At 38.9% G+C, this 22673-nt stretch overlaps 1 protein-coding gene across 2 annotated transcripts; it reads left to right on the forward strand.

Moving 5' to 3' along the window:
• The first annotated feature begins 3854 nt into the window (after positions 1-3854).
• On the forward strand, positions 3855-15682 carry LOC137261473 (integrator complex subunit 12-like). Of its 2 annotated transcripts, none has more exons than XM_067799227.1 (8): positions 3855-3939; positions 6141-6303; positions 8784-8876; positions 9989-10326; positions 11623-11689; positions 12331-12423; positions 13340-13486; positions 14284-15682. In XM_067799227.1, the coding sequence occupies exons 2-8, from the start codon at positions 6175-6177 to the stop codon at positions 14722-14724; spliced, it is 1308 nt and encodes a 435-aa protein (XP_067655328.1). In that variant the 5' UTR covers positions 3855-3939; positions 6141-6174; the 3' UTR covers positions 14725-15682. The 2 variants fall into 2 exon arrangements, with proteins under 2 accessions (XP_067655328.1, XP_067655329.1); XM_067799228.1 differs by having other exon boundaries at positions 3868-3939; positions 9998-10326.
• The last annotated feature ends 6991 nt before the right edge of the window (positions 15683-22673 follow it).

The raw sequence follows: 22673 nt of genomic DNA on the forward strand, positions 1-22673 counted from the left end.
AAATATCAAGTCACCTGTCATTTCACTCTCCTGCGAACTGGTTAAAACGGTCGCCCATGCTCAGTACAGTGATACTCCGTTGATTGATAGTTATTTGATTAAGTGAGCGAGATAGGTAAATACAGCCCGTTACCCGGTCTCATGGAAGTATTCGTATCCATCGCCTGGAGTTCGTGTTGTGCATTACCGTTTGTACATTTCACTACTCTTACAGTCAAACCGCTCCGCAATGTACAACAAAGCTGTCAATCACCGTCCAATGTCGTTTTGCAATCGACATACAAGCGCTTCAACAAAAAGTCGACAATCAAAAAGTTCGATAATACAAATCACATACAGTTGATATCAAAAACGTTATTGAATTCTACGACCGTCGATTTCATTACAATCGATGTGTGAATGGCGGATGTCAAATAATTTACAGCCTTTCTGTTTGCCCAACTGTAGTCACGTGACCTAAGAACTTATCGGTAATCCGATAATCTCGTTTTCTTTACTTATAGTGTCGCATTCTACAATAACTCACGCTATGGCAGTATGCTATCACCACCCGTGTCATAAACGTTTTTATGAAAGCAATGGAACGCGCACCGACCCTTGACTAAAGCAGAGCGTCGCTACTCAATGGTTCTATTGGTCGTCAAGCCGTTGTTATCGAATAAATTCGTTCCTCATTCTGTGGAGACTTTCTCCTTTATCTGACGTTCTAAGAATATATTGCCAATGTAAAGCAAATATTCAGTGTCCATGTGTGTTTATACTGTTGTTCGTTGGAACCCATCGGTTTATTGTTAGGTGACCCGGTGTTGAAAGTGTTGTTATTTATTAGAGACAGTGTGTAGAGAGTTTGTGTATTGATAGTTTTATGACTCTAACTTATGACCTGTCTTTAACAGAAAAACGAAAACCGGTATGATATTGTTACACCTATTTTAGTAATATTCCGCAATTTGACGACGTGGAACATTGTACCCATGTGGGGAATCGAACCTGGTCTTCGGCGTGACGAGCGAACGCTTTAACCACTTGGCTGCCCTACCGCCCCTGCCTCTATAAACGGCAATGTGTTCTTGTCAATAAGCATTTTGTGTGTTATTGTTCTAGCAGTTAAGTTAGGCTTATTTTCTGAATAACACCTTGAGTCATCATCATCATCGTCATCGTCATCGTCATCGTCATCAACTTTATCATCATTATTGTCGTAATGATGGTGATAGTGCCAATGCTGATAATATAACAATGACGATTTGCGATTAGATTTCACTCTTCTCCACAACAATGAAATAATATCTTTAAAATCCCATTCCACATTTAATTGTCGTAACAAACCAAAACAATAACACCATCAGTCCTAACATGACACAGTCTTCTTTTTTCAGCTGCAGTCATACAAAAATATTTGGGATCCATGGAATATTCGAAGAAGTGGTGAATTAACGGTTCATTACAGCCCTGAAGTACAACATCTCAAAGAAGGTAGTAAACACTCAGTGACGAATCGAGAGAGTATGGTTTTGACGACTCCTTTAACAGTATTCCAGCGGTATCACGGCAAGGGACACCAGAAACGGACTTCATTCATTATGCCCATGTTGGGAATCGAACCCGGATTTTCATCTTGACGAGTGAACGCCTTAATCACTGGGCTACCCCACCGACCCTGTGGCAAATCGCCCTGCTGTAGATGGTCGGGCAGTTCTGACTGATAACAACGCTCTTCTGTTTGCTCTGGTTTAAATCCGTTGACGTTGACTTTGCTATGAAAAATTCGAATCAGACTGAAAAGACACGTCGGTTACATCGCGCGGTCGTTACGTCAGGGATATCAACCAGGCTGTACCAAGCGATAAGGTAGAAACGTTTGTTAGATAAGCTGGCGTCCATATTTAAGTTTACACACCACATGGTCTTTACTGGGGGATATAAAGCGGTTTAAGGAAATGTGATTATGGCATTAAGCAGTCTGATCCCAGATTACAAATTGAGCTTGACATTATAGTGCGCAACTGGCTTGTCCGTTCTAAGAGAGTGAGTATGGTTTTACGCCGTTTTTAAGCAATGGCACACAAGATATGAGCTTCACACATTGTATCCGTGTGGGGAATCGAACTTGGGTCTTCGGTCCTGAAATTGAAACCTATTTTGACGTGATAACAACTGAATTCGGAGTTTTGTTGTTGTAAAACGACACTTATTGTTGACGAACTGGCTAAAAGAATGATAATGTTCAAACGGGAACAACCATCAGTGAATGAAGACCTATTAATCAATATAGGAGCACAGCCAAGGATTTTCGATGCCATGTGATAAAGAAACTAGTTTCCGTACGGGTTCTAAGTAGTCCATACCGAGATCCTATTGGACAATACTGAGTATATTCATGGCAAGTCACTATAACAAGAGTGAGTGAGTGAGTTTAGACCTTCACGGGTGCTATAACAAGAATGGCCCTGATATTGATCTATATAATTAATTCCAGAGGGTTAATCCCCCGGAGATGAGACTCATTCTCCTCATCGTGAGTCCGGATTTAGCGTTAATCCTTGGTATAGGAAACCCATTAACCCCTGTCCAGTTAAATAGGTGTTCATTGATTAATTAATTAGTTGTTTTGGTGATAAGGGAGCACGAGCGGCTTTGTTACTTTACAGAGTTGCGTTCTCTCTAGGTGTACCGGGATCCTGTTATCATGGGTTCGAATCCATCTGCTCAACTTGAGTATGGTCCTTACTTTGTCATTGCTGTTGGCTTGCACCAAAATCTTAAAGGTCTTCACCCTGCACTACATCCGGCTCTTCCCAGGGCGATGGGGTAGTCTAGTGGTTAAACCGTTCGCTTGTCACGTCGAATACCCAGGCTCGTCTCCTTCATGGGTACATGTGTTAATTACTCTCTACCCTTCCCCCCACCCTTTACTTTTCAGAATTTAAACGACAACCTGTTTCCCTCTTGTTTCACATGGAATGTTCTGGAGGGCGTTCCCATATATGCAGATTGAGGTTATTTGTCGTGTCGTAGCTCATCTAACACTTCTCAAGCAGTGAAATGTAGTAATATCATTAGCTTTTCGCCTGAATATGGAACACATCGCTCTAAAGATGAAGGTTTTCAGAGAACACATTTTCATTTCAGTGATGTTTTACGAGTGAATTGTACTGGCCTCTAGAATGCATGAGAAATTCCCTTGCAGGACAATTGACTTTATCTTATTTCTCTTAACATTGCTCTTTCGTTCGAATGATCTGATGATCGAAGAATATTTCAACTGTCAGTCGATAGGATTCCTCTCTCTTGGAGGAAAAGATTGTCATCTGTCTGGAGGACAGACTGAACATAAACTTATCTAAAAACAGTTTGCCAGAGGAGAAGGGAATGCCATTCTTACACTGTTGAACATCTTAAAGCTTCCTATTCAGTTGTACGAATCTTGTTTGTTGATTTCCCCTCAGCCACCCAAAAGCCGCATTTGCTTATGACAAATTCATTTAGCATAATTCAACGCATTCAACAATATTAGAGACGAAGAGACGCTTGTCTAAAAAATAGTTAGACTAAGGGTTAATCTCTCTCTCTCTCTCAAAATATGAAAAGCTAAGTAAATAAAAGGTGGTCCTAAGACTTTAACATGGCAAGAATAGCTACTAAAGTACAGGGGCTATGAGCCAGACAGATTGTCTCCATTCTTGTTGAAATCATGTTGCGATGACCTGAATACATTTTGTTACATATCGTTTATTAAGTATAAACAAAACAAGTTATATTAATTACATTAATGAACATTAATAGTTCTTTCTTTCAAAAAGTTTCCTCAAGTTCCTGTGAATCTGAAATCGTTTTTTCCCGGAATGGGAAGTGAAAAGGGAAGATAACTCTAAACTGATGTCGTTGTAAGTGCTTGATTGTGTCTGTATCACGGTCTCAAAAGTAAACGGATTAAAGGTGTGTATGTCAAGAATATATTGTGAAATCCCAATTGGAATGATTGTTAGGTATTAACCTCTGAAACTTCTAATTTTGAAAGGGGAAATGTGTATATCTCCATTCAACTGACCCGTACTACGCAAGATGTAGACGCTGCAGGATATGATCGCCACCCAGGCAGCAACTAAGAAAGAAAGAAATGCTAGCCCAAACAAAAACTTTAACACTAAACCAAACCTAACCCTAAATCTAAAACCCAAACCCCGAAATCCTAACCTAACCCTGAGTATTAGAGGAATGGATTTTTTTTGTAAAATAGTCACAAAATAAGGTGGCGAACTTATTCTGTAATCGCACCAAAAAATTAAAGTCAACATGTTGAAAAGAATTTATATAGATACTTTCATGTCTGTATTGGATAATTTGGGGCATACACATACTAAAGAAAGGATGACTTTAGATTCCTTCACTGAAAAAAGGATCCCCTGATTCAGCAAGTTTGTTTTGACCTGTTCCTACACATGAAAGGCTGAGGCACATATATTGATTGATCACTTACCCATGCAGGTTCTGGGGTCCAGTAAAGTGCGGTCTACCCCAAGTTATGTGTTCACAAAAACAGCAACAAAAACACATGTCAGTTTGGCCGAAGCCTGTCATTGTTATATCCTTTGTTATTATATCTGTTATGTCTTTCTACTTAGAAACCATCAATGAACTCAACATGACAGAACAATATCTGCTTACCTATTTTTCCTATTCCTTTTCATCTGAAACAGTATGCCTTGCTTTGTTTTCCACAGAGGGAATAGTGTTGAACACTTCTTGAGTCTTTTCCACACAAAATTTCAGGGGTCCGTACAAATCCCTTCAGCAGGTGAAGTTCATGACCCTGAAGTTGTGTGGAAAGAAGATTAATCTGTAAAATATCTTGGCCATCAATAGTAACTTCTAAATGCCACTAAAAGACAAATATCAAAAAGTTAAAGAGTTTTGTGACTAGGGTTGAAACGGTTAACACTGGAAAGTACTCAAGTACTCACGTTGAAGTACTCATGAGTATATGACACTTATGAGTACTAGTCTTTGAGACTGCGAAGCAGGTGAGCAGAGATCGCATAGTGATCGAGTCTGCTGATTTATTCTCAGACTGATTAGTAATTTCATGATCTATTGGTATGAATTAATGACACAAGTTAAATATAGTTCTCGACTTTATTGATGTCAAGCTACTAGCTACTAGCTTGAATACAAATATAAGTTTTGGCTGTAAATTTTCAACCATCAATTATTTTAAAGTTTGCTAATTATGAAAGCTTTATGGCACATAACAAGCATTCTATTTTCAGCTTGTCTTCAGTCAGCTTGAAATAAGACAAAATGTTGGATGGTGATTGACACAACTACACATGGAGTGAGAGGGAGAGTGCATGTGTAGAATGTTACTACGAAAATAGTGCTCCTACCTGCCTCATACTCGAGTACCCGGGTTCCTGTTTCAGCCCTGTTTGTAACATTGCATACTTTGTGATATCCATATCCGTGGACCTGTGAAGGTCTGGGGTAGAATAGGCCTTCAGCAACCCATACTTGCTATAAAAGGCCACTCAGCTTGTCGTAAGAGGCAACGAATGGGATCGGGTGGTCAGGCTCGCTGACTTGATTGACACCTGTCATTGGTTCCCAGTTGCGCAGATCAATGCTCATGCTGTTGATTACTGGATTGTCTGGTCCAGACTTGATTATTTACAGACTGATGCCATATAGCTGGAATATTGCTGAGTGCGGCGTAAAACTCAACTCACTCACTCCATATCCGTAATGATGTCACCCTATCTAGCAGATGTAACTAACCATTTCCTTATGCAAGGCATCTTGGCACAGGTCGGTCATGGGGGAACAATGTGTTTGTTATCACTTTGGAATAAAACTCCCCAAGTCCATTTTACATCCCATTAAGCTAAATAAAAAAGTGAAATGTGTTGCTTGGGCATCAGTATGTCCCTTTTATTTGAGCGTGTAACTATTTTTTATTGCCACTTTAAAAAAATAATCTTTACTTTGCTGTGTCCCGATCATCCATTTCTCCACCATAAGACTGAGTTTCTGTCAGAACGAGTGTGACTGAATCTACAACTCATTAACACGTGCTAAACTATCCAAGCTGTATTTCTGTGAGAAAAAAAATAAAAATGTGTTCTTCCCTCGTCACGTTTCAGACTGCTGAACAGGAAACATCTCACAGAGGACAGTATGGCCTCCCTGGAGCTAGACCCCATGTTTGTGAAGGCTCTCAAGCTGCTACACTCCCGGAACAAGGACTCAGCTGCTCAGCTCAAGGCCATGCTTGATGATGTGATTGCTCAGAGGCGGGATCATAAGGTCTGGCCAATATATGGCCACAATAATTTTGTTGGCTGTTTTTTCTTCCCATTAGCTCCCTTTTGCCAGAATAATGATCATTTATCTTTTGAAGGTGACTTTTGGTCAATCAAAGAAGGTAAAAAGACAGATAAGATAAGTCTGAAATCATTTTGAGGAATTTATTTGTGTCAGAAAATATTACACAATATTATTTTATAGAATAATTTTGCGAAAAGCTCCGTAGTTGTTGTCAAAAAAATTTGAACTGCTTTTATCCTATAGTCTGGCAGAAAATGTTTCAGGATGGTGTTTGGTAACTTTACTTTAAAACTATAAGTGCTATCCGTTTTCAATTTGGTATGAGCCTTTATAATTCTTCTACCATTGAGGATTTTAATTGTCATAATTTATCACTTGATAAGAAAGTTGTCTGTAAGAGCTGTCATTATTTCAAGTGACAACAACACCTCACAGGTCAAGGGTGTTGAGCTACTTCCCGGAGCAGTGACCAAGTCATGCAAATAAGCTGGTCACATGTCACATTCTTACATTATGCTCGGCAGGTCATATCACATGACTTCAAGCATGTGCATTGCATGAAGTGCACATACATCTACACATAGAGAAATGTCTACATCCAATTTGTCGGCTGATGCAAAAGACATTATTAGAAAAATCTATAATTATTTCGAACGAGAAAGTGAAAGGAGCCGTCTATTTATAGCCCCTGAAAAGTATTTCAAACGGACCCAACATGCCTTGGATCTCTCAAAGGGTGTGTTGACTGGAATTATCCATGCCTCGTCTACGGACATTCCAGGGACCATCTCAAAAGTTGGTAGGAAATTAAAACTGGATAGTTTTGATCAAAGGCTTGTCAGGGACACAATTAGAAAACTAATACGTCAAAATGAGCATGTGTCAATACGGCGATTGAAACAAATCCTTGCTGAAGACCACGAGCTTGATGTCTCTCGCTATACTATATGCAATTGTTGCTGAAATTTGGTTACAAATATAAAATGTTCAGGGGATAAAACTTGCCATGTGTGAACGGCATGACATCGTAAAATCAAGAGTAAATTACTTGAGAACAATTAGAAAAAAACGCGCCAATGGTTACGAACCGGTGTATCTAGACGAGACATGGGTAAATGCCTCCCATATAGCATCTTAACAATGGCAGCATCCTGACAGACAGGAGCGTCTTTACACAGTATGTAGAAGAACAACTGATCACAGCCCTTCCAGAAAAGTCCTTGGTAGTCAAGGACAATGCTCCATACCACAGTTGCAGTGAGTCTGACAATCGGTGTCCAACATCCAATTGTCGTAAAGCAGAGATCATTGAATGGCTTGACAGAAACAACATCTGAGACCTGACAAAGCAACAAAACCAGTGTTGTATGAGCTTGTGTTACAGCACAAACCACCTCCTTCCTATGCCATTGACAATATGTTGAAGAACGCTGGTCACGAGGTTCTACGACAACCGCCTTACCATTGCGATTTGAATCCAATGGAATTGATATGGGGGGATATCAAGGGGAAGGTATCACGCTACAAACACGACATTCAAGTTACCTGACATTAAAAAAAATTGTTCATATGGAAATACGGGAGATTGATATCAGTCGGTGGGAGGCCTGTGTCAAACATGTATTGGCAGTTGAAAATGAGTACTGGAAACTAGATGGTATTAGAGAAGAGACCATCCCACCAATCTTAATACATCTTGGAGATGAATCAGATACTGACCTGTCCGAAGAAGAGATGCTTTGTGATTGAAAAATCTTGAAAAATTTGAGGAAAACATGTAAATGATCAACCCCCCAAATACAAATCAAAGACCCACTTCAGTAATGTGTACATGCATAGTTTCACAGAAATATGATTAATGGAATGTGAATAATGCCTAGCAAATAAACCTGTCCCCTAACTACTTCCAAGCTCAAAATATTTTCATGGAAACTAAACAATCAAAATGCTCTGTTATTTACATGTGCATGAAAAGACATCGCATTAGCAATTTGAAAACATCACATAAATTATGTGACATATTTGATTTTGAGATGACCCCTTCTGCCCTACACCACACTGTTAACTAGTGCAAAATGCACGTGCTTGAAGTCATGTGATATGACCTGCCGAGCATAATGTAAGAATGTGACATGTGACCTGCCTATTTGCATGACCAACGGTCACTGTTCTGGTAAGTAGCTCAACACCCTTAACATGTGAGGTGTTGTTGTCACTTGAAATAATGACAGCTCTTATAGACAACTTTCTTATTATCGAGTGATAAGTCATGACAATTAAAATCCTCAATGGTAGAAGAATTATAAAGGCTCATACCAAATTGAAAACGGATAGCACTTATAGTTTTAAAGTAAAGTTACCAAACACCGTCCTGAAACATTTTCTACCAGACTATACCTTAGATACTGCATATCTAGGGATGATCTAAACATTTGAACATCATGTCTGTCTCACTCCAGGGTGGGTCTAATGAGTCAGAGAAGCCCTCCAAGAACAAACAGGAGGAAGACACAAATCGCAAGCGGGATGCAGAGAAGAGGAATTTTGAGAAGGTGGTTAACCTCCTTTTGTGACTTCTTACTGACCCGAGATGAGGTTGCTGGGGGCATTTGTAGCTTGGTCATTACATCTCTGAAGGCGACTCAGCTTGTCGTAAGAGGCGACTAACGGGATCGGGTAGTCAGACTCGCTGACTTGGTTGACACATGTCATTGGTTCCCAATTGCGCAGATCGATGCTCATGTTGTTGATCACTGGATTGTCTGGTCCAGACTCAATTATTTACAGACCGCTGCCATATAGCTGGAATATTGCTGAGTGCGGCGTAAAACTCAACTCACTCACTCGCTCATTACATCTCTGAGTCGTGACTCTGTGAGCATCCAGTAATCATGGATTTCTTATGCTTGTTTGTTGCGTGAAATAGATGAGAATGAGTGCAGCAATGTTCTTTCATGTTTCCTTGTTTGCTTCATGCCTAAGGCTCCAGATATTTTTTCAACACAAGGAGTACGTACGCCTTGGTTATTCAGTATAAGAGTACTGAAAGGATAGCATTTAAGTAATCTCGTGTTTCGTGTCATATATGCACCACAACATTGCTAGCCTTGTGTAAACAGGTCAATAAACAATAAAGCAATATTTTTTATCCGTACATATGCAGATACAGCCCATATTAGGAGCCCTGATGCATGAAATCAAAAGAGTGTGTCATGTTGGCACCTTTTAGAAACCAAGACAAGATGTGTAAATTTATCATGTTGCTAAAAAATGAAAACACAGAGTTGTCGACAAGTTTGAACTTTCATTATAGACTAGCTATAGACAAGACTCAAGTTTTTGAAAAGCATTTAGAAGTTAGACGGACATAAAAACATGACACGTTTTTATGGGTGACAACTTCTTTTTATTCTTTATACAATGTTGCCAAGCTATTTCTTGCACCTTCATCACGTCAAATTCAAAAGAATTAGCTCTGAAACATACAAAGGTTATTAGAAGAATAAATAGTAGCTGTTATCCATAAAAACATGTCGTGTATTTAAGACCAGGCTCAAACTGACCTGTTTACTTGTTATGAGTTATTTCTAACACTGGTTACCATGGTTATATGCAGCTCCATCTCTTGTCCCATTCTGTTGGTAACCTAACTCATTTGCTTCAGTTGTCTCAGAATGTGACAGAGTCCTCACAGGATTCCAAGAAACCAAGGCTGGATTCGCAGGCACCTTCAGAGAAAGAATCATCCAAATCGAGTCGTGAGAAAGAGAAGGAGCGAGAGAAGGAGAAACAGAGAAAGGAGAAGGAGGCCAAGGAGAAAGAAAGGAAATTGCAGGAGAAGAAAGAGCGAGAGAGGGAGCGAGCAGAGAAAGAAAGACAGGAGCGAGAGAAGGAACGAGAGAAAAAGGAAGCGGCTGTAGATGATGAGTCAACGGATGAAGAGAGAAGCATGGATGCAGACGACTTTGCCTTTGACCTTGGAATATCGTGTGTTGTCTGCAGGTAGGTCACCATTCTCAAGGACGCACACTTAGACATTCAGCTTTTAACAGGCACGCCATTTTACTGAGTATTGTCGTGATTGTGGAAATTCATTTTATTTATCGACATAATGTTTGGTGAATTTGCCAGGCATTAATTATCCTGCTTATGTCCAGCCTTATGCCTAGCACAATAATAATGTGCTAGGCATTATGTTCATAAATATTCTCATACTTTCTTAAAGTTATCTTTGATATCCATGATTAGGTGGACTCAAGCTATTCAACATAGAATTACATCTGTTTTAGTGCACAGATCTCCTTGGGGCTGAGGGTTTGCTGCTGGCTCCTGAGTAGTCTATGCTGATTAAGTTTGCTGTGGAGAGGTTCATGTTTAGGCGTGCCAGAGCCTATGGTAGTGGGTTGGAATTCCAGATTTTGAACTGTGTCAGCTTCTGATCAACCTGCTTTCACCCAATGGTGAAAATCTGTGACTTCCTTCCTCAGACATCAAGCTGACATGCCATGATTTGACTGTTCAAAGTGTAGTTAAACCAAACTCACCCACTGTGCATAAGTGGGACACTAAAGATTGATAATCACATGAAATATAGACCTTGTAAATATACTGAAAGACAAAGGAAACATCGTAGGAACATCATAGGGAACAAGAAATTCAAACAAGATAAATAATGATCCATTTGCATTTTTAGGACCATCCTTGATAATCTCCAGGGTATACATTCCGAAAAAAAAATCTCCACTAGTACCCTGGATGCTTTGATGGATGTTACGATAATTGTATTACCTCCCTTTGCTGACTTTTTATCCAATCAGGTGTCTGTGCTGGAAAGCTGCAGCTGAACAAGACCTCTATCATAACTAACTTTTGCTTCTTTTATCTAACTGATTAAACTTGGCAACCCAGTTGTTGCAGAGATACCATGAAAGAGGTAGATTTCTTGCATATATTTTTGTACAGTTTCAGAAATATCAATTTGTATGATATTTCACTAAATCTGAGCGGCACAGCAAGCAAACCTTGGCAGCTATGACCGCCAGTATAGCCAGTTCCGTTGTAATGACTTTTCTGATTGGCTACTGTTGGAAGGCGGAACCAGCAAAGGAAGGTAATACAATTATGGTGCCGTTGATGTATCCAGGGTACAAGTGGAAATTTATTGGAGTAGGTACCCTGGGTATTATCAAGGATGCCTGAGAAGCAACTCGTGTGTATTCTATGGTTACAATGTTGGGGTTGATGGGTTTGTTATAAGTATACAAGATACACGACTATGGCCACCATTTCATGTTCCAGGCAATTCGATGTCAGCTCTGGAAATCAATTAGTAGAGTGCCAGGAGTGTCACAACTTGTATCACCAGGTAAGTATATACTGCTATCTGTATCATAATCTCCACAACCTGTATCACCTGGTACATAGAGCTCCATCTCTGTAACTCGTGAAGGTCCAGGTTAGAACTGATCTTCAGTAACCCATGCTTGTCGGAAGAGGCGACTGACGGGATCGGATGGTCACGTTCACTGGCTTGGCTGACAAATGTCATCGGTTCCCAAGGATGTAGATTGATGCTGTTGGCCACTGGATTGTTTGGTCAAGATTCAATTATTCACAGACTGCTGCCACTGGCTGGAATAATGGTGAGTGTGGCGTAAAACTAAACTCACCCACTCACCACAACCTGTATCACTTGGTAAGTACAGCTCCACAGCTTGTATCACTTGGTAAATAGAAATTTACATTTTGTATCAGTCAGTAAGTGAAGCTCCAGAACTGCATCACAGTGATTACAATGTCATGGTCAGTGTAAGAACTGCTTTATGTAGATACTGTTGACTTCTTAACAAAATTGTGAACCGTGATTGAAAAATTTTCAGAAATAGCAAAATGTATCAAACTCAACTCACTCTGATATGAATGCATGGTGAGACCAGATGATCAACTGCCTGTATCATCAATGTCCATGTATTGATGAGTCTAGCCAATTTGTTCCCATGGTTACAGGAATGTCACCGGCCGCCTGTCACAGAGCAGGATGTGAATGACCCAAGGTTTGTGTGGTACTGTTCCCGGTGCTCCAAGTCCATGAAGAAGATGGTAGGTATCTGGGTTTGACAAGAACACCTTCTGATGTCTGTTAGCCCTGGGTCTTCTTTCTCATGACCCACTGCCGTTACAACTGTCCCTGTCAGCAACAGCTTTTATTCGTTTCAAAATATTTCAGTTTCATTTTAGGTCTGGATTTTTACCATTTCAACACAGCATTGAAAAGTTAGCAATGGTGCCATGTGCAAGTAAATTGAGAATGCATGTATCTTTATGGCGATTGATGTTACAATTTCCTCGAGAACAGAATGTAAGAATGTGTATATTTCCATGACAGTTAATTTGAAAATGGTCTTGTTTTTGTGATAATAATGTAAAATGTAAAATATATATTTTGAGGGGATGCTGATAATATGAGAATATATTTCTTGATAGGCAATGTGAGAATCTGTTTATGTTCGTGATGCAAGTGTTAACCTACATGATGAGTGAGTGAGTGAGTGTGCTCCAAGTATTATTCCAGAAATATCAAGTAATGCTACTTGAACATGTCTCTCTGTAAATATATGTTCATAACATGACAATGTATGTAGTTCATGGCAGTTAATGAAATAATTGCCGACCCTTAGGGAGACTCAGCGCAGGATGTTATTGCATCGGGTCAGTTTCAAATATTTGCAGGCCCTTATTTTTCTCAAAGAGAATCTTTCCCCTTTTTTTTTTAACATTCAAGAACCATCCATGATTGATTATGTGGTGATGACTTACAGTTCCACTTCCTGTTATTTCTTTGCTTTGTCTTTATTAAAATACAGATTTCTCTGTGCCATAGTCTTTGCTAACTGATATGGTAGAAACAGTGTGAAAGTGTGTACAGTGTTGTGTGTTTTGTTTTCAGATTTCATTCAGGGTCTGTAGATGTTAATACCTGTAGTAAAGTATTGCAAACACTGTATCTGTTACACAGCAGGCATCCAAGCCCTCAAAGCCGAAGTCTTCCTCCTCCTCTTCGGCTGTGGCACAGAGCAAGGAGTCTCCCCCTCTCTTCACCAAGCCCAGCAAGACTGACACCACACCTGCCAATGTACTGCCCTTCAGGAGAATGGATGCAAAGGTCAGGGTCATTCTAGTAAACTGCTTGGAGGACAGTTATAGTTTCTCCCTTACGGTTGATACCATGGAAATTTGTGAAACATGTGTCTGTATGTTTTCATCTTGTCTGAAACTGTGATGCAGTATTGCTCATTATTCTTTCAAAATGCATTTCACACTGGAAAGATCATCTCTTTTCATTAATGAACTTGAAATTTCATAAACGTTCAATTAAAAAATCATTGTTACCATCACACAATCTTTTCTAAAATAATATCATGGTGTCATAAATGCCATAATATTCTGTGGATTGCCATGGATGTTGTGTTAAGTAGCAGTATGTTCTGACCACATAGTGTCATAAAAACACATGCACTTCAATTCTTTTAAAATCTGTGAAAATCCTGATTAGAAATTTTCTTCAGCAACCCATGCTTGTCATAAGAGACAGCTAACTCACAGACTTGGTTGACACGTCATCATATCACAATAGCATCAATGCTGTTGATGTTGATCACCAGATTTTCTGGTCTGGACTTAGTTATTTACAGACTTCCCCAAAAGCTGAATACTGAATGTGGTGTTACACAAATATCAAACATTCCCTTAAAGGATATGTTTGGCTGAGTATGCTGAACTCTAGCAGATCAGACTTGGGTTTTAATTTTAAGGTGTATTTTGTGAATTGAATATCTGAAAGTATTCTTGCTGTTTCCTCACAGCAAAATGCCACTGATGCTCCCATATACGTCTCTGTCCTTCATAAGGACCTTTGAACTGCTTAGCCTTCTAACTCTATTCTCTCCTCATGGTTCACAGACCGCAGTGGTCAAGGAGCCAACTACCAGCAAGAGTGTCAGCAGTAAAGAGTCTGGCAACTCTAAGCCTCTCAGTGGCCTGGCAAGTCTGGCAGCTAATCTTGCTGGGAAAAGCGAAACAGCAAAACCCAAGGTGTCAGAGTCATCAAAGAAAACTGATAAGTTTAGCTCGAAGGAGTCAAGCAAGCTGACATCCCAGAAATCAGAGTCAGGTAAAACTTCATCACAGAAGTCAGACCATTCCGAGAAGAGTTCCAGTTCTTCCAAATCCAGCTCCTCCAAGTCATCCAGCTCATCTACAAGTGTGTCATCAAGTGGCAGCGGCAAGCAGTCAAGTGGCTCCGCCCCATCAACAGCCGCAGCTAGTGCTGACAAAAGACTGCAGATGATGAAGAAGAAAGCTGCTGCTAAGTTGCATGAAAAGAAGGTCCATTTGAAATGAAAGCAGCAGTGATGTGCAAAATTCACACCGTAACAGGGGAGTGCAAAATTCTCACTAAAACAGGCGAGGTGTGGTAGCCAGTGTTTGAAGCACTCGCTTGTCTTACTAAAAAGGCTTGTGTTCAGTTGCCCACAATGTGTGAAGCCCATTTCTGGAGATATCCGCCATGATATTGCTGCAATTTTGCTTAACTGGGCTACCCCAGAGACCAGTTGAATGCTCACTCATTGTGAACTGTGGTTTGATTCTGCACTCATGATGTAGAGGCAACCATGCTTGTTGTAAGAGGGCTCAGGTGGTCAGGTTTGCTGACTTGGTTGACATGTCATTGGTTACCATTTGTGCAGATTGATGCTCATGCTGTTGATCAATGGATTGTCTGGTCCAGACATGATTATTAACAGACCGCTGCCATAAAGCTGGAATATTGCAGAGTGTGGCGTCAACTAAACTCATTCACCTGTAATGGAGCTTATTATTGAAGTTGTTTGTTGCAACATAACACTGGGAGTTGGTCCAGTGGTATATGCAGTTGTATTTCATGCTAAACTCAGGTTGGAGTTCCAAAGTGTGTTTGTGAGTATGGTTATAAGCCATTTCAGCAACTGGCCAGTAATATCATGGTATTAGACACTATAAATGTTATACCATGATAAGCATGTGGTTCAACCCTGCTGCCCAAAGTGTATTATCTACAGCTATGTAAAACTTGTTTATCAGGAACTCACCCTGATTGTGACTGACACCCCACCCGTCGAATGTTTATATGTATTTCAGCAGCTAAAGCACTGAAATAGTGGCAGTATGTCCTCTGTCTGGAAAGTCAGTTATTTTTGGATGTCATCAGAAATTGGTGAAGAATCGATAACCATAGGCTATTTCAAATCTATAATGGAGTTATTCAGGCATCTCTTCTCCATGAATTGCTGTCATCTTTGACAATAAAAACGCAAACTAATCTTTATTTCTTATATTTTTATTCATTCTAGTCAATGATAATTGATGCCTGCCTCTTTATGCTCAGTTATCATAAAGGGCAGCCTTATAAAAAATATTTCACAATCAAATGTTCACAGACCCCCTCTGCCGCAAGGACGTGGATAAGAATGTACGTGCGATTGGTCACACAGCAACTACAGACACCTTGCCTGATACACAGAAGTGGGTCAAGGCTGTGACCTTGACAGATACATGTCAGTGGGTCATGGTCACGATAACCTTGCCAATAACACAGAAATAGGCATAAGTCATCTGACCTTACCAATAACACAGAAGTGAAGCAGGGTCATGTGACCTTGATGACAACACAAGGTCAAGGACACATGACCTTGCCAGTAACACAGAAGTGGGTCAAGGTCACAACAGCCTGCTATACAGATCTACATTGGTGTTTTCGATACACCATCGCTTGTACTACACTAGGGCCCCAGCCTATGACAAGACAGACATTCCGGATATACCTGTTTGATTGGAAGAAATGGACAGTACAGTTCTATCATTAACACTCTAATAGCCAGGTAAATACATAGATACATATATTCATAAGCCATTACTTCATACAGTGCTCACGCTTACTGTTTTGAAAATGCAACATGCATACAGTGTGGATATTTAACCAAATGTATCTAAACTTGCATGGTCCCCCTTTTTCCCCCTCCGTCTCCTTCAACCCATTAACTATAAGGCACATATCAAACAATAGTTCATTTCCTTTCAGACTGTCTGATCACAGTTATCTCCCTTTGTACCAATGATGGATGAAGAAGTTAGAAAGATCCTTTTACGGATATGATCATGTGACTGCATGATTTTAAATCTCAAAGCATTGCCAGGTTCTCTAAACAAAAGATTATTGAATCATCCAAATATGAATGTTATTTAAGTGAAATGCAAATAAGGCTAAAGGAATCAATTTGAAAATACAAATTTGTCTTCTGAGATCATATATGGAAATGAACTATTACCATAATGATATCTGCATATGAGTTTCCAGGTTAAAGATTACAGAGGTCTGGGACACAAATTAATTTTCTACACAAGACATAGTGAAGTAATTGAAGGAATCATAGATTGCCAGCACTGATACCCGAAAAAGTCTGGGTACCCAAGATACATGATAAATTCTGGGTACCGATACCTGATGAAGTCTGGACACCTTGATACCTGATGAAGACAGGGTACCTTTTGATTTTCCGTTCCTCTAAGTACTTGCTGCTTGTTGAACTGACCTGGTATAACATATTTTGCATATATGCAGTGTCTGGTTACCATGGTTACTGGTGGAAGGAGAAATGGTCCTGAGTCATACATTGGCTTGTTGGATGGAACAGTCTGATGCTTGTGGGATAATGCTGACAGCTCAAAAACTGCTATTCTGTAATGTTCCAGGTACCTAGTCAGTCTATATTCTTAAACATATTTTACCTAAACACATTTCCCCACAAAGTTAACAAAATATAATAAAACAATTCTAAACCCAAAATTATGAAACCCTAAATTGTCAAAATATTCAAATAAATTGGCAAAATAAAATAAAATGTCCAATTGAAAATAAGCCTTAATGAAAATCTTTTTGTGTTTATGAGTAGCTTCCATTTCAACCTGAAAATATCTGATGACATTTTTAGCATTTTCCAATTTTTTCCAACTTCCTGCAGAAACTACAGAAACAAATATAATATATATGCAATAAGTAATCCGTAAGTGAGAAAGTATTTATTGCTGCAGCATGAGTGAGTGAGTATGGTTGTATGACTCTTTCAGCAATATTCTACAAGCGGATACTTGAACCGCAAGGCTACCTCACCACCCCCATATCACTGCATGAACAAAATTAGAATTAAATCAACATTATCCCAACATGTACAGACTGAATCGGATGTAGACACAACAAGCTATGATGTTGATGTTTGGCTTCATGAGATGTGGGTCTCCTCCACCAGTTAGGTAGCAATATTCACATATGCACCGAAGTATGCACCTTTCAATGTACACTATTCCAAACAAATATTGTAGATACAATACATTTATCTCATACAAAATAGTCATCAAGCCATTTTGAGAATAGACAATGGCAAGAATGAAATGTAGCCCTAGACATTGAGAATTCAGTAATAAATATTTGAGAACAATATTAATATTTGAGTAAAGAAACTGATTTAATAATTTTCCCAGTAAGAAATCTGTATGGGGAAAATAAATGAAGCACATAATTTCTATAAGCCATACTGCTAAGAGAAAACTGGCAAGTAGGCCTTGTAACACCTATCTTAGAGTTGTCTCCCTTGTCACAGTTGTCTCCCTTGAGCTGGGGACATTTGATTTTAGTGGGGGAGAAATTGGACAATACAAAGGGCGATATGTACAGGTGTTGCATATAGAAACTTGATAAATGTAATAATAAGTTATTTGATTGTGACATGAAAATTAAAACAGAAGGAAAATTTGGTTGAACTTATATACTTAACTATCACACAGCTCATTGTGGGAAAGCCTAGGCAGTGGTTGCTTTGCAAATGAGAATATTGAAAAGAACCTCATGATATGTTGATTTTATACACTAATAAATTTAGCGTTGTTATCTCCAGGGAATTTTCCGTTTTCAGACGAGTGTTTGAGGAGAAAACCCCAACATCTTACCATGCTTGAACTCATTTGAAATAAGACATTTCTGATTATCATTTTCATTCTTGTCAATATCAAGATTAAAAGATTCAGACATCTGAAACCCGTACAAATAATTATGCATCTACTGGTATGCTGAAGGATGAAGATGAAGACCAATCTTACATCAGATTGTCCTAGACAGTGGGACAGGGTTCTAATTCTAACCTATAGGTTTCGTCTTGATAATTACTCTCTAAACAATGAATGAAGACAGGAGTCCAACTGAACTGAGACACAAAAAGCTGTAGTAAACGGTGACGTTTGAAAGAAGTACTTCAAATATAAGAAAAAAAGTCAATGTAATGGAATTGGTTTTAAATGTTAAGTACTATGCTATCTGTGGATAACACAGAACATAGTTAACAAAGTCAACGGAATGTCTGAATTAGCACCAGTTTGTTTAACCTTCCCAGAGACTTTCACTCTACGAGGTACTGAGCTACGGGGGCAGAATCTACAAATGATCAAAATATTTCTATATGATTTCAATGAACGCATCTTCAGCACTTCCCAGCATGTACTCTCTACATTCACTAATTACTGATGACCACATACTGCAGATTTGTGGTGTATCAATGCTGTATGTTGTTTGCTAGAGAAAATTAAAGCCTTGCCTAAATTGGGCTAACATTGTGCCTGAATTATGTCAGGGCTTTACTGACAAAATATTGGGTGAGTATCGTTTTACAACATTTTCAGCAATATTCCAGCAATATCACAGCAGGGGACACCAGAAATGAGGTACACTTATCGTATCTAGATCAAAATGGGTCTTTGGCGTTACTAACAGTTCAACAACGAGGCTGCCCCCATGCCCTGACAAAATATTGATGCTGAGTGTGGTTTTACACTGTTTTTTTTTTCACTATTCTACCAATATCATGCCCAAGGACACCAGAAATGGGCTTCACACACTGTACATCAGCGTCAAGAATTAAATCTGTCTGTTCAGCGTGATGAATGAATGCTTTAACAACTATATATATCAATATATGTGCTAAATAATCTAAAAATTTGTCTGAGAAATCACTGGGAACCGTTTGTCATTTAATAAGCTGTTTAAAAATAGTCACTACACCCAAAACATTAAGGCGTATTCAGCATAGGTATCAGAAAGTAGCTGATACAGATCTGGGAAGAACTGATGACTTACGAAATGATTATGTAGGCAAAATATGTACCAGTGTTTCCTGTGTAGCCGACTGGTTAATATGTATTGTCTTTAATACCTCAGCAGAATTTGTCACAAGTTCCTCTTCATATGTCTTCCTCCTTTGAGAGCTCTGCATGTGCTGACTAGAGACACAAGTGTGTAGATGAACTGAAGTATGACTACCCAATAAAAAAGTTACATTGTGTTACAATAACACTACAGTCAGTGACCGTTATGTTACATTGTGTTACAATAACACTGGTCAGTGACCGTTATGTTACATTGAGTCACAATCCCACTACAGTCAGTGACCGTTATGTTACATTGTGTCACAATCCCACTACAGTCAGTGACCATCATGTTACACTGTCACAATCACTCTACAGGCAATGACTGTCATGTTACATTATGTTACACTGAGTAACAGTCACTGATTTGTCACACTGCATTACAAGAACATTGTAGTCACTGGCTGTTATATTACCTTGAATTTCAATCACATTCCAACTACTGCTGTTATGTAATGATACAATGTCATGACCATCACTGACTGTAGTGCTACACTATGTCACAATCAGTCATTACCCATAGTGTCCTGTGTTACAATGTCCCATAGCCACCTGATAAGGGCACAGCATGTAACAGATAACACAAAGGGAGACTGAATCCGAACACAAGTATAAAACCAATGAGAGTTGGATGAGGCAATGGCATTGGATCTGGTCCTATCAACAAGAAACCACTCAGATTCCAGTTGGTTGTTTCCATTTCAAGAGTATGGCTGGTTTAAAACACAACAATCTATGCTTATTGAAAGGTTTTGTTATCACTGATGGTCTATGGGTTAGTAAACATGCATCATCTTGCATACATACGTGGTGCCAGCCACTGAATTCTTGATTCTAATCATGTTGTCACTCATAAAACTCAACAGTTTAGGCTTCTAAATGGAATTCTTGTTTATCATGACCTTCCTTCCCATACATTGAATTTTGCAATGAATATGTTTCACATTAAATGTACATTTACGTTAATGTAAACAAGATTTTAAACCCAATTTGTACCAGAAGTGAACCTTTGCAAAGACAAGCGAGTAAAAGTTTACGCCGCTTTCAGCAATATTCCAGTAATATCACCACAGGAACACCAGAAATGGGATTCACACTTCGTACCCATGTGAGAAAAAGAACTTAGTTCTCTGGCATGACAGGTGAATGCTCTAACCACTAGGCTCTGATTTCACAACAACTTTGCCCTAAAACAGATCAGATGAGAATAGCTATTTCATGAAGTTTATATCTGTATGAAAAAAAGAAATTCCCCTTTTCCATATTTAAAAATTCATGAGAAACAAAAATAAGTTATTTAATCAGGCCTTGCTGTTAATGATGAAAATAGCGCCCTTCCGAATGTCTGAATATCCATGAAACTAACATCTCCACAGATCAGTTAACAAGTATTGTGACTGTTCCCTGCCATACAAACAAACAATACAACTGCCAATGTCAACCTGCAACATACTCTGATTGCAAAAACAACCCTAGTGTATATGTATACAAATAAATAGAACTAATATCTTGAGCCTGGCAGAGGTACATGAATGTCTTTAACAGGATATATTATTTTTTTCAGGGGAAACAAGAAATAACTTGACTGGGGTTGTAGGATAGAAGTGAGATTGGAGCAACTATACTGAACAGAAAAAGAAATGCAACTCTGGCTTTTTGTCAAGTTTCTAAACAGCAGACATAAACATAAATGCTAACACATAAACATAAATGCTTACCTTTATGAGACTTCATTTTTTTGAAAATTGCGTTTCTTATGCTGTTCAACATATGTCCTTTGTGTCACCAATATGAACTTAATTTGTAATAATACAAAAAATACAAACAATAAACGAACAGATGGAGGTGCGGCAGTAACAACGATGCCCCGCTTTTGATGATTATACACAGGATCAGCTTAGTTTAAACACTTGTGCCATTCACATACATGTATTTCCATTCTCCTCCCAGTGTTATCGCAAAGCTTAAGTAACAGGACTCATGACAGAGCAGCAATAACACATGCAGCCTTCTATACATCCAATATTATAAATAGTCTCCAATAATATATTTATTCCATACATGTTAATTTCATCATGTAGCCCATGTCCGTCTTATAACGATGGACCAGCGCAATGCTCAGTGGTTGAGTTCATATGGAGCGTTATAAAGAGTAGTGTAATAATCTACTTTATATTTCTACAAGATATAGGTCTGCTGTACATACATACAATTACATATACCGTGGAAAAAAATACGGGAACAATTTGTGAAGAGGGTTTTGTTAAGAATATGAGCTTCACGTGAACATAATGTCACATGAAATGGTGGTTTTGCATGTTTCTTTCAATCTCTGCTGTTGAAGTGATATGTTGGATGTGCCTGTCAACATGCTGATCTTCCTTGCTGTTCCCTTATTTCTTTCGGTCAGTATATTTGCAATACATTTAGAGTTGACAGATCTACTAATCTGGACTCTCCAGGTGAAGAGCAAGAAGAAGGGCAGGTAATTAGACATATGTGACAGGAAATAAGTTTCTCCGCTGTACTTCTAGAGCTTTTCCTGATATCTCAAAATCACAGTCAGTTCATGATACAAAAGTCCCTAGCAAAATCTGTAGGTTTTAAGATTTATATGTCATTGAATTATTTACAGGCTTGCAAACTGAAAAGACATTAGAGTTACCCACCCTTGGTATGAATAAAAGTTTGGACCAGTTCGGAATTAACCTGAAGTAACAGTTAGAAACATAAAAAATAATGCTTTTGGGGGTGTGGGGTGTGGGGTGTGGGGTGTGGGGTGTGGCAACTTATCTTAATATCTTCTTGTATGTGTTCAATATCAACAAAATATTAACTGTATGATGTTAACAGTAACTGTGTACTTCTGACTAGCAACAGAATACTGATTTTATCCTTATCCCTGAATTATTTAAATTGTAGAAGCCAATGAACATATTTAACTGTTTAATATGACGGTAGGGGCTGATGTAATCTGAAAAGGAGCCCTGATTAGGAACAACTTATTTACTGGCAGCATGTCTCCAATAGTTCAAGCACACAACATACTGAGCACACAGCAA

The sequence above is a fragment of the Haliotis asinina genome, chromosome 14 (assembly GCF_037392515.1).
Source record: "Haliotis asinina isolate JCU_RB_2024 chromosome 14, JCU_Hal_asi_v2, whole genome shotgun sequence".
NCBI classification, from domain to species: Eukaryota; Metazoa; Mollusca; class Gastropoda; order Lepetellida; family Haliotidae; genus Haliotis; species Haliotis asinina.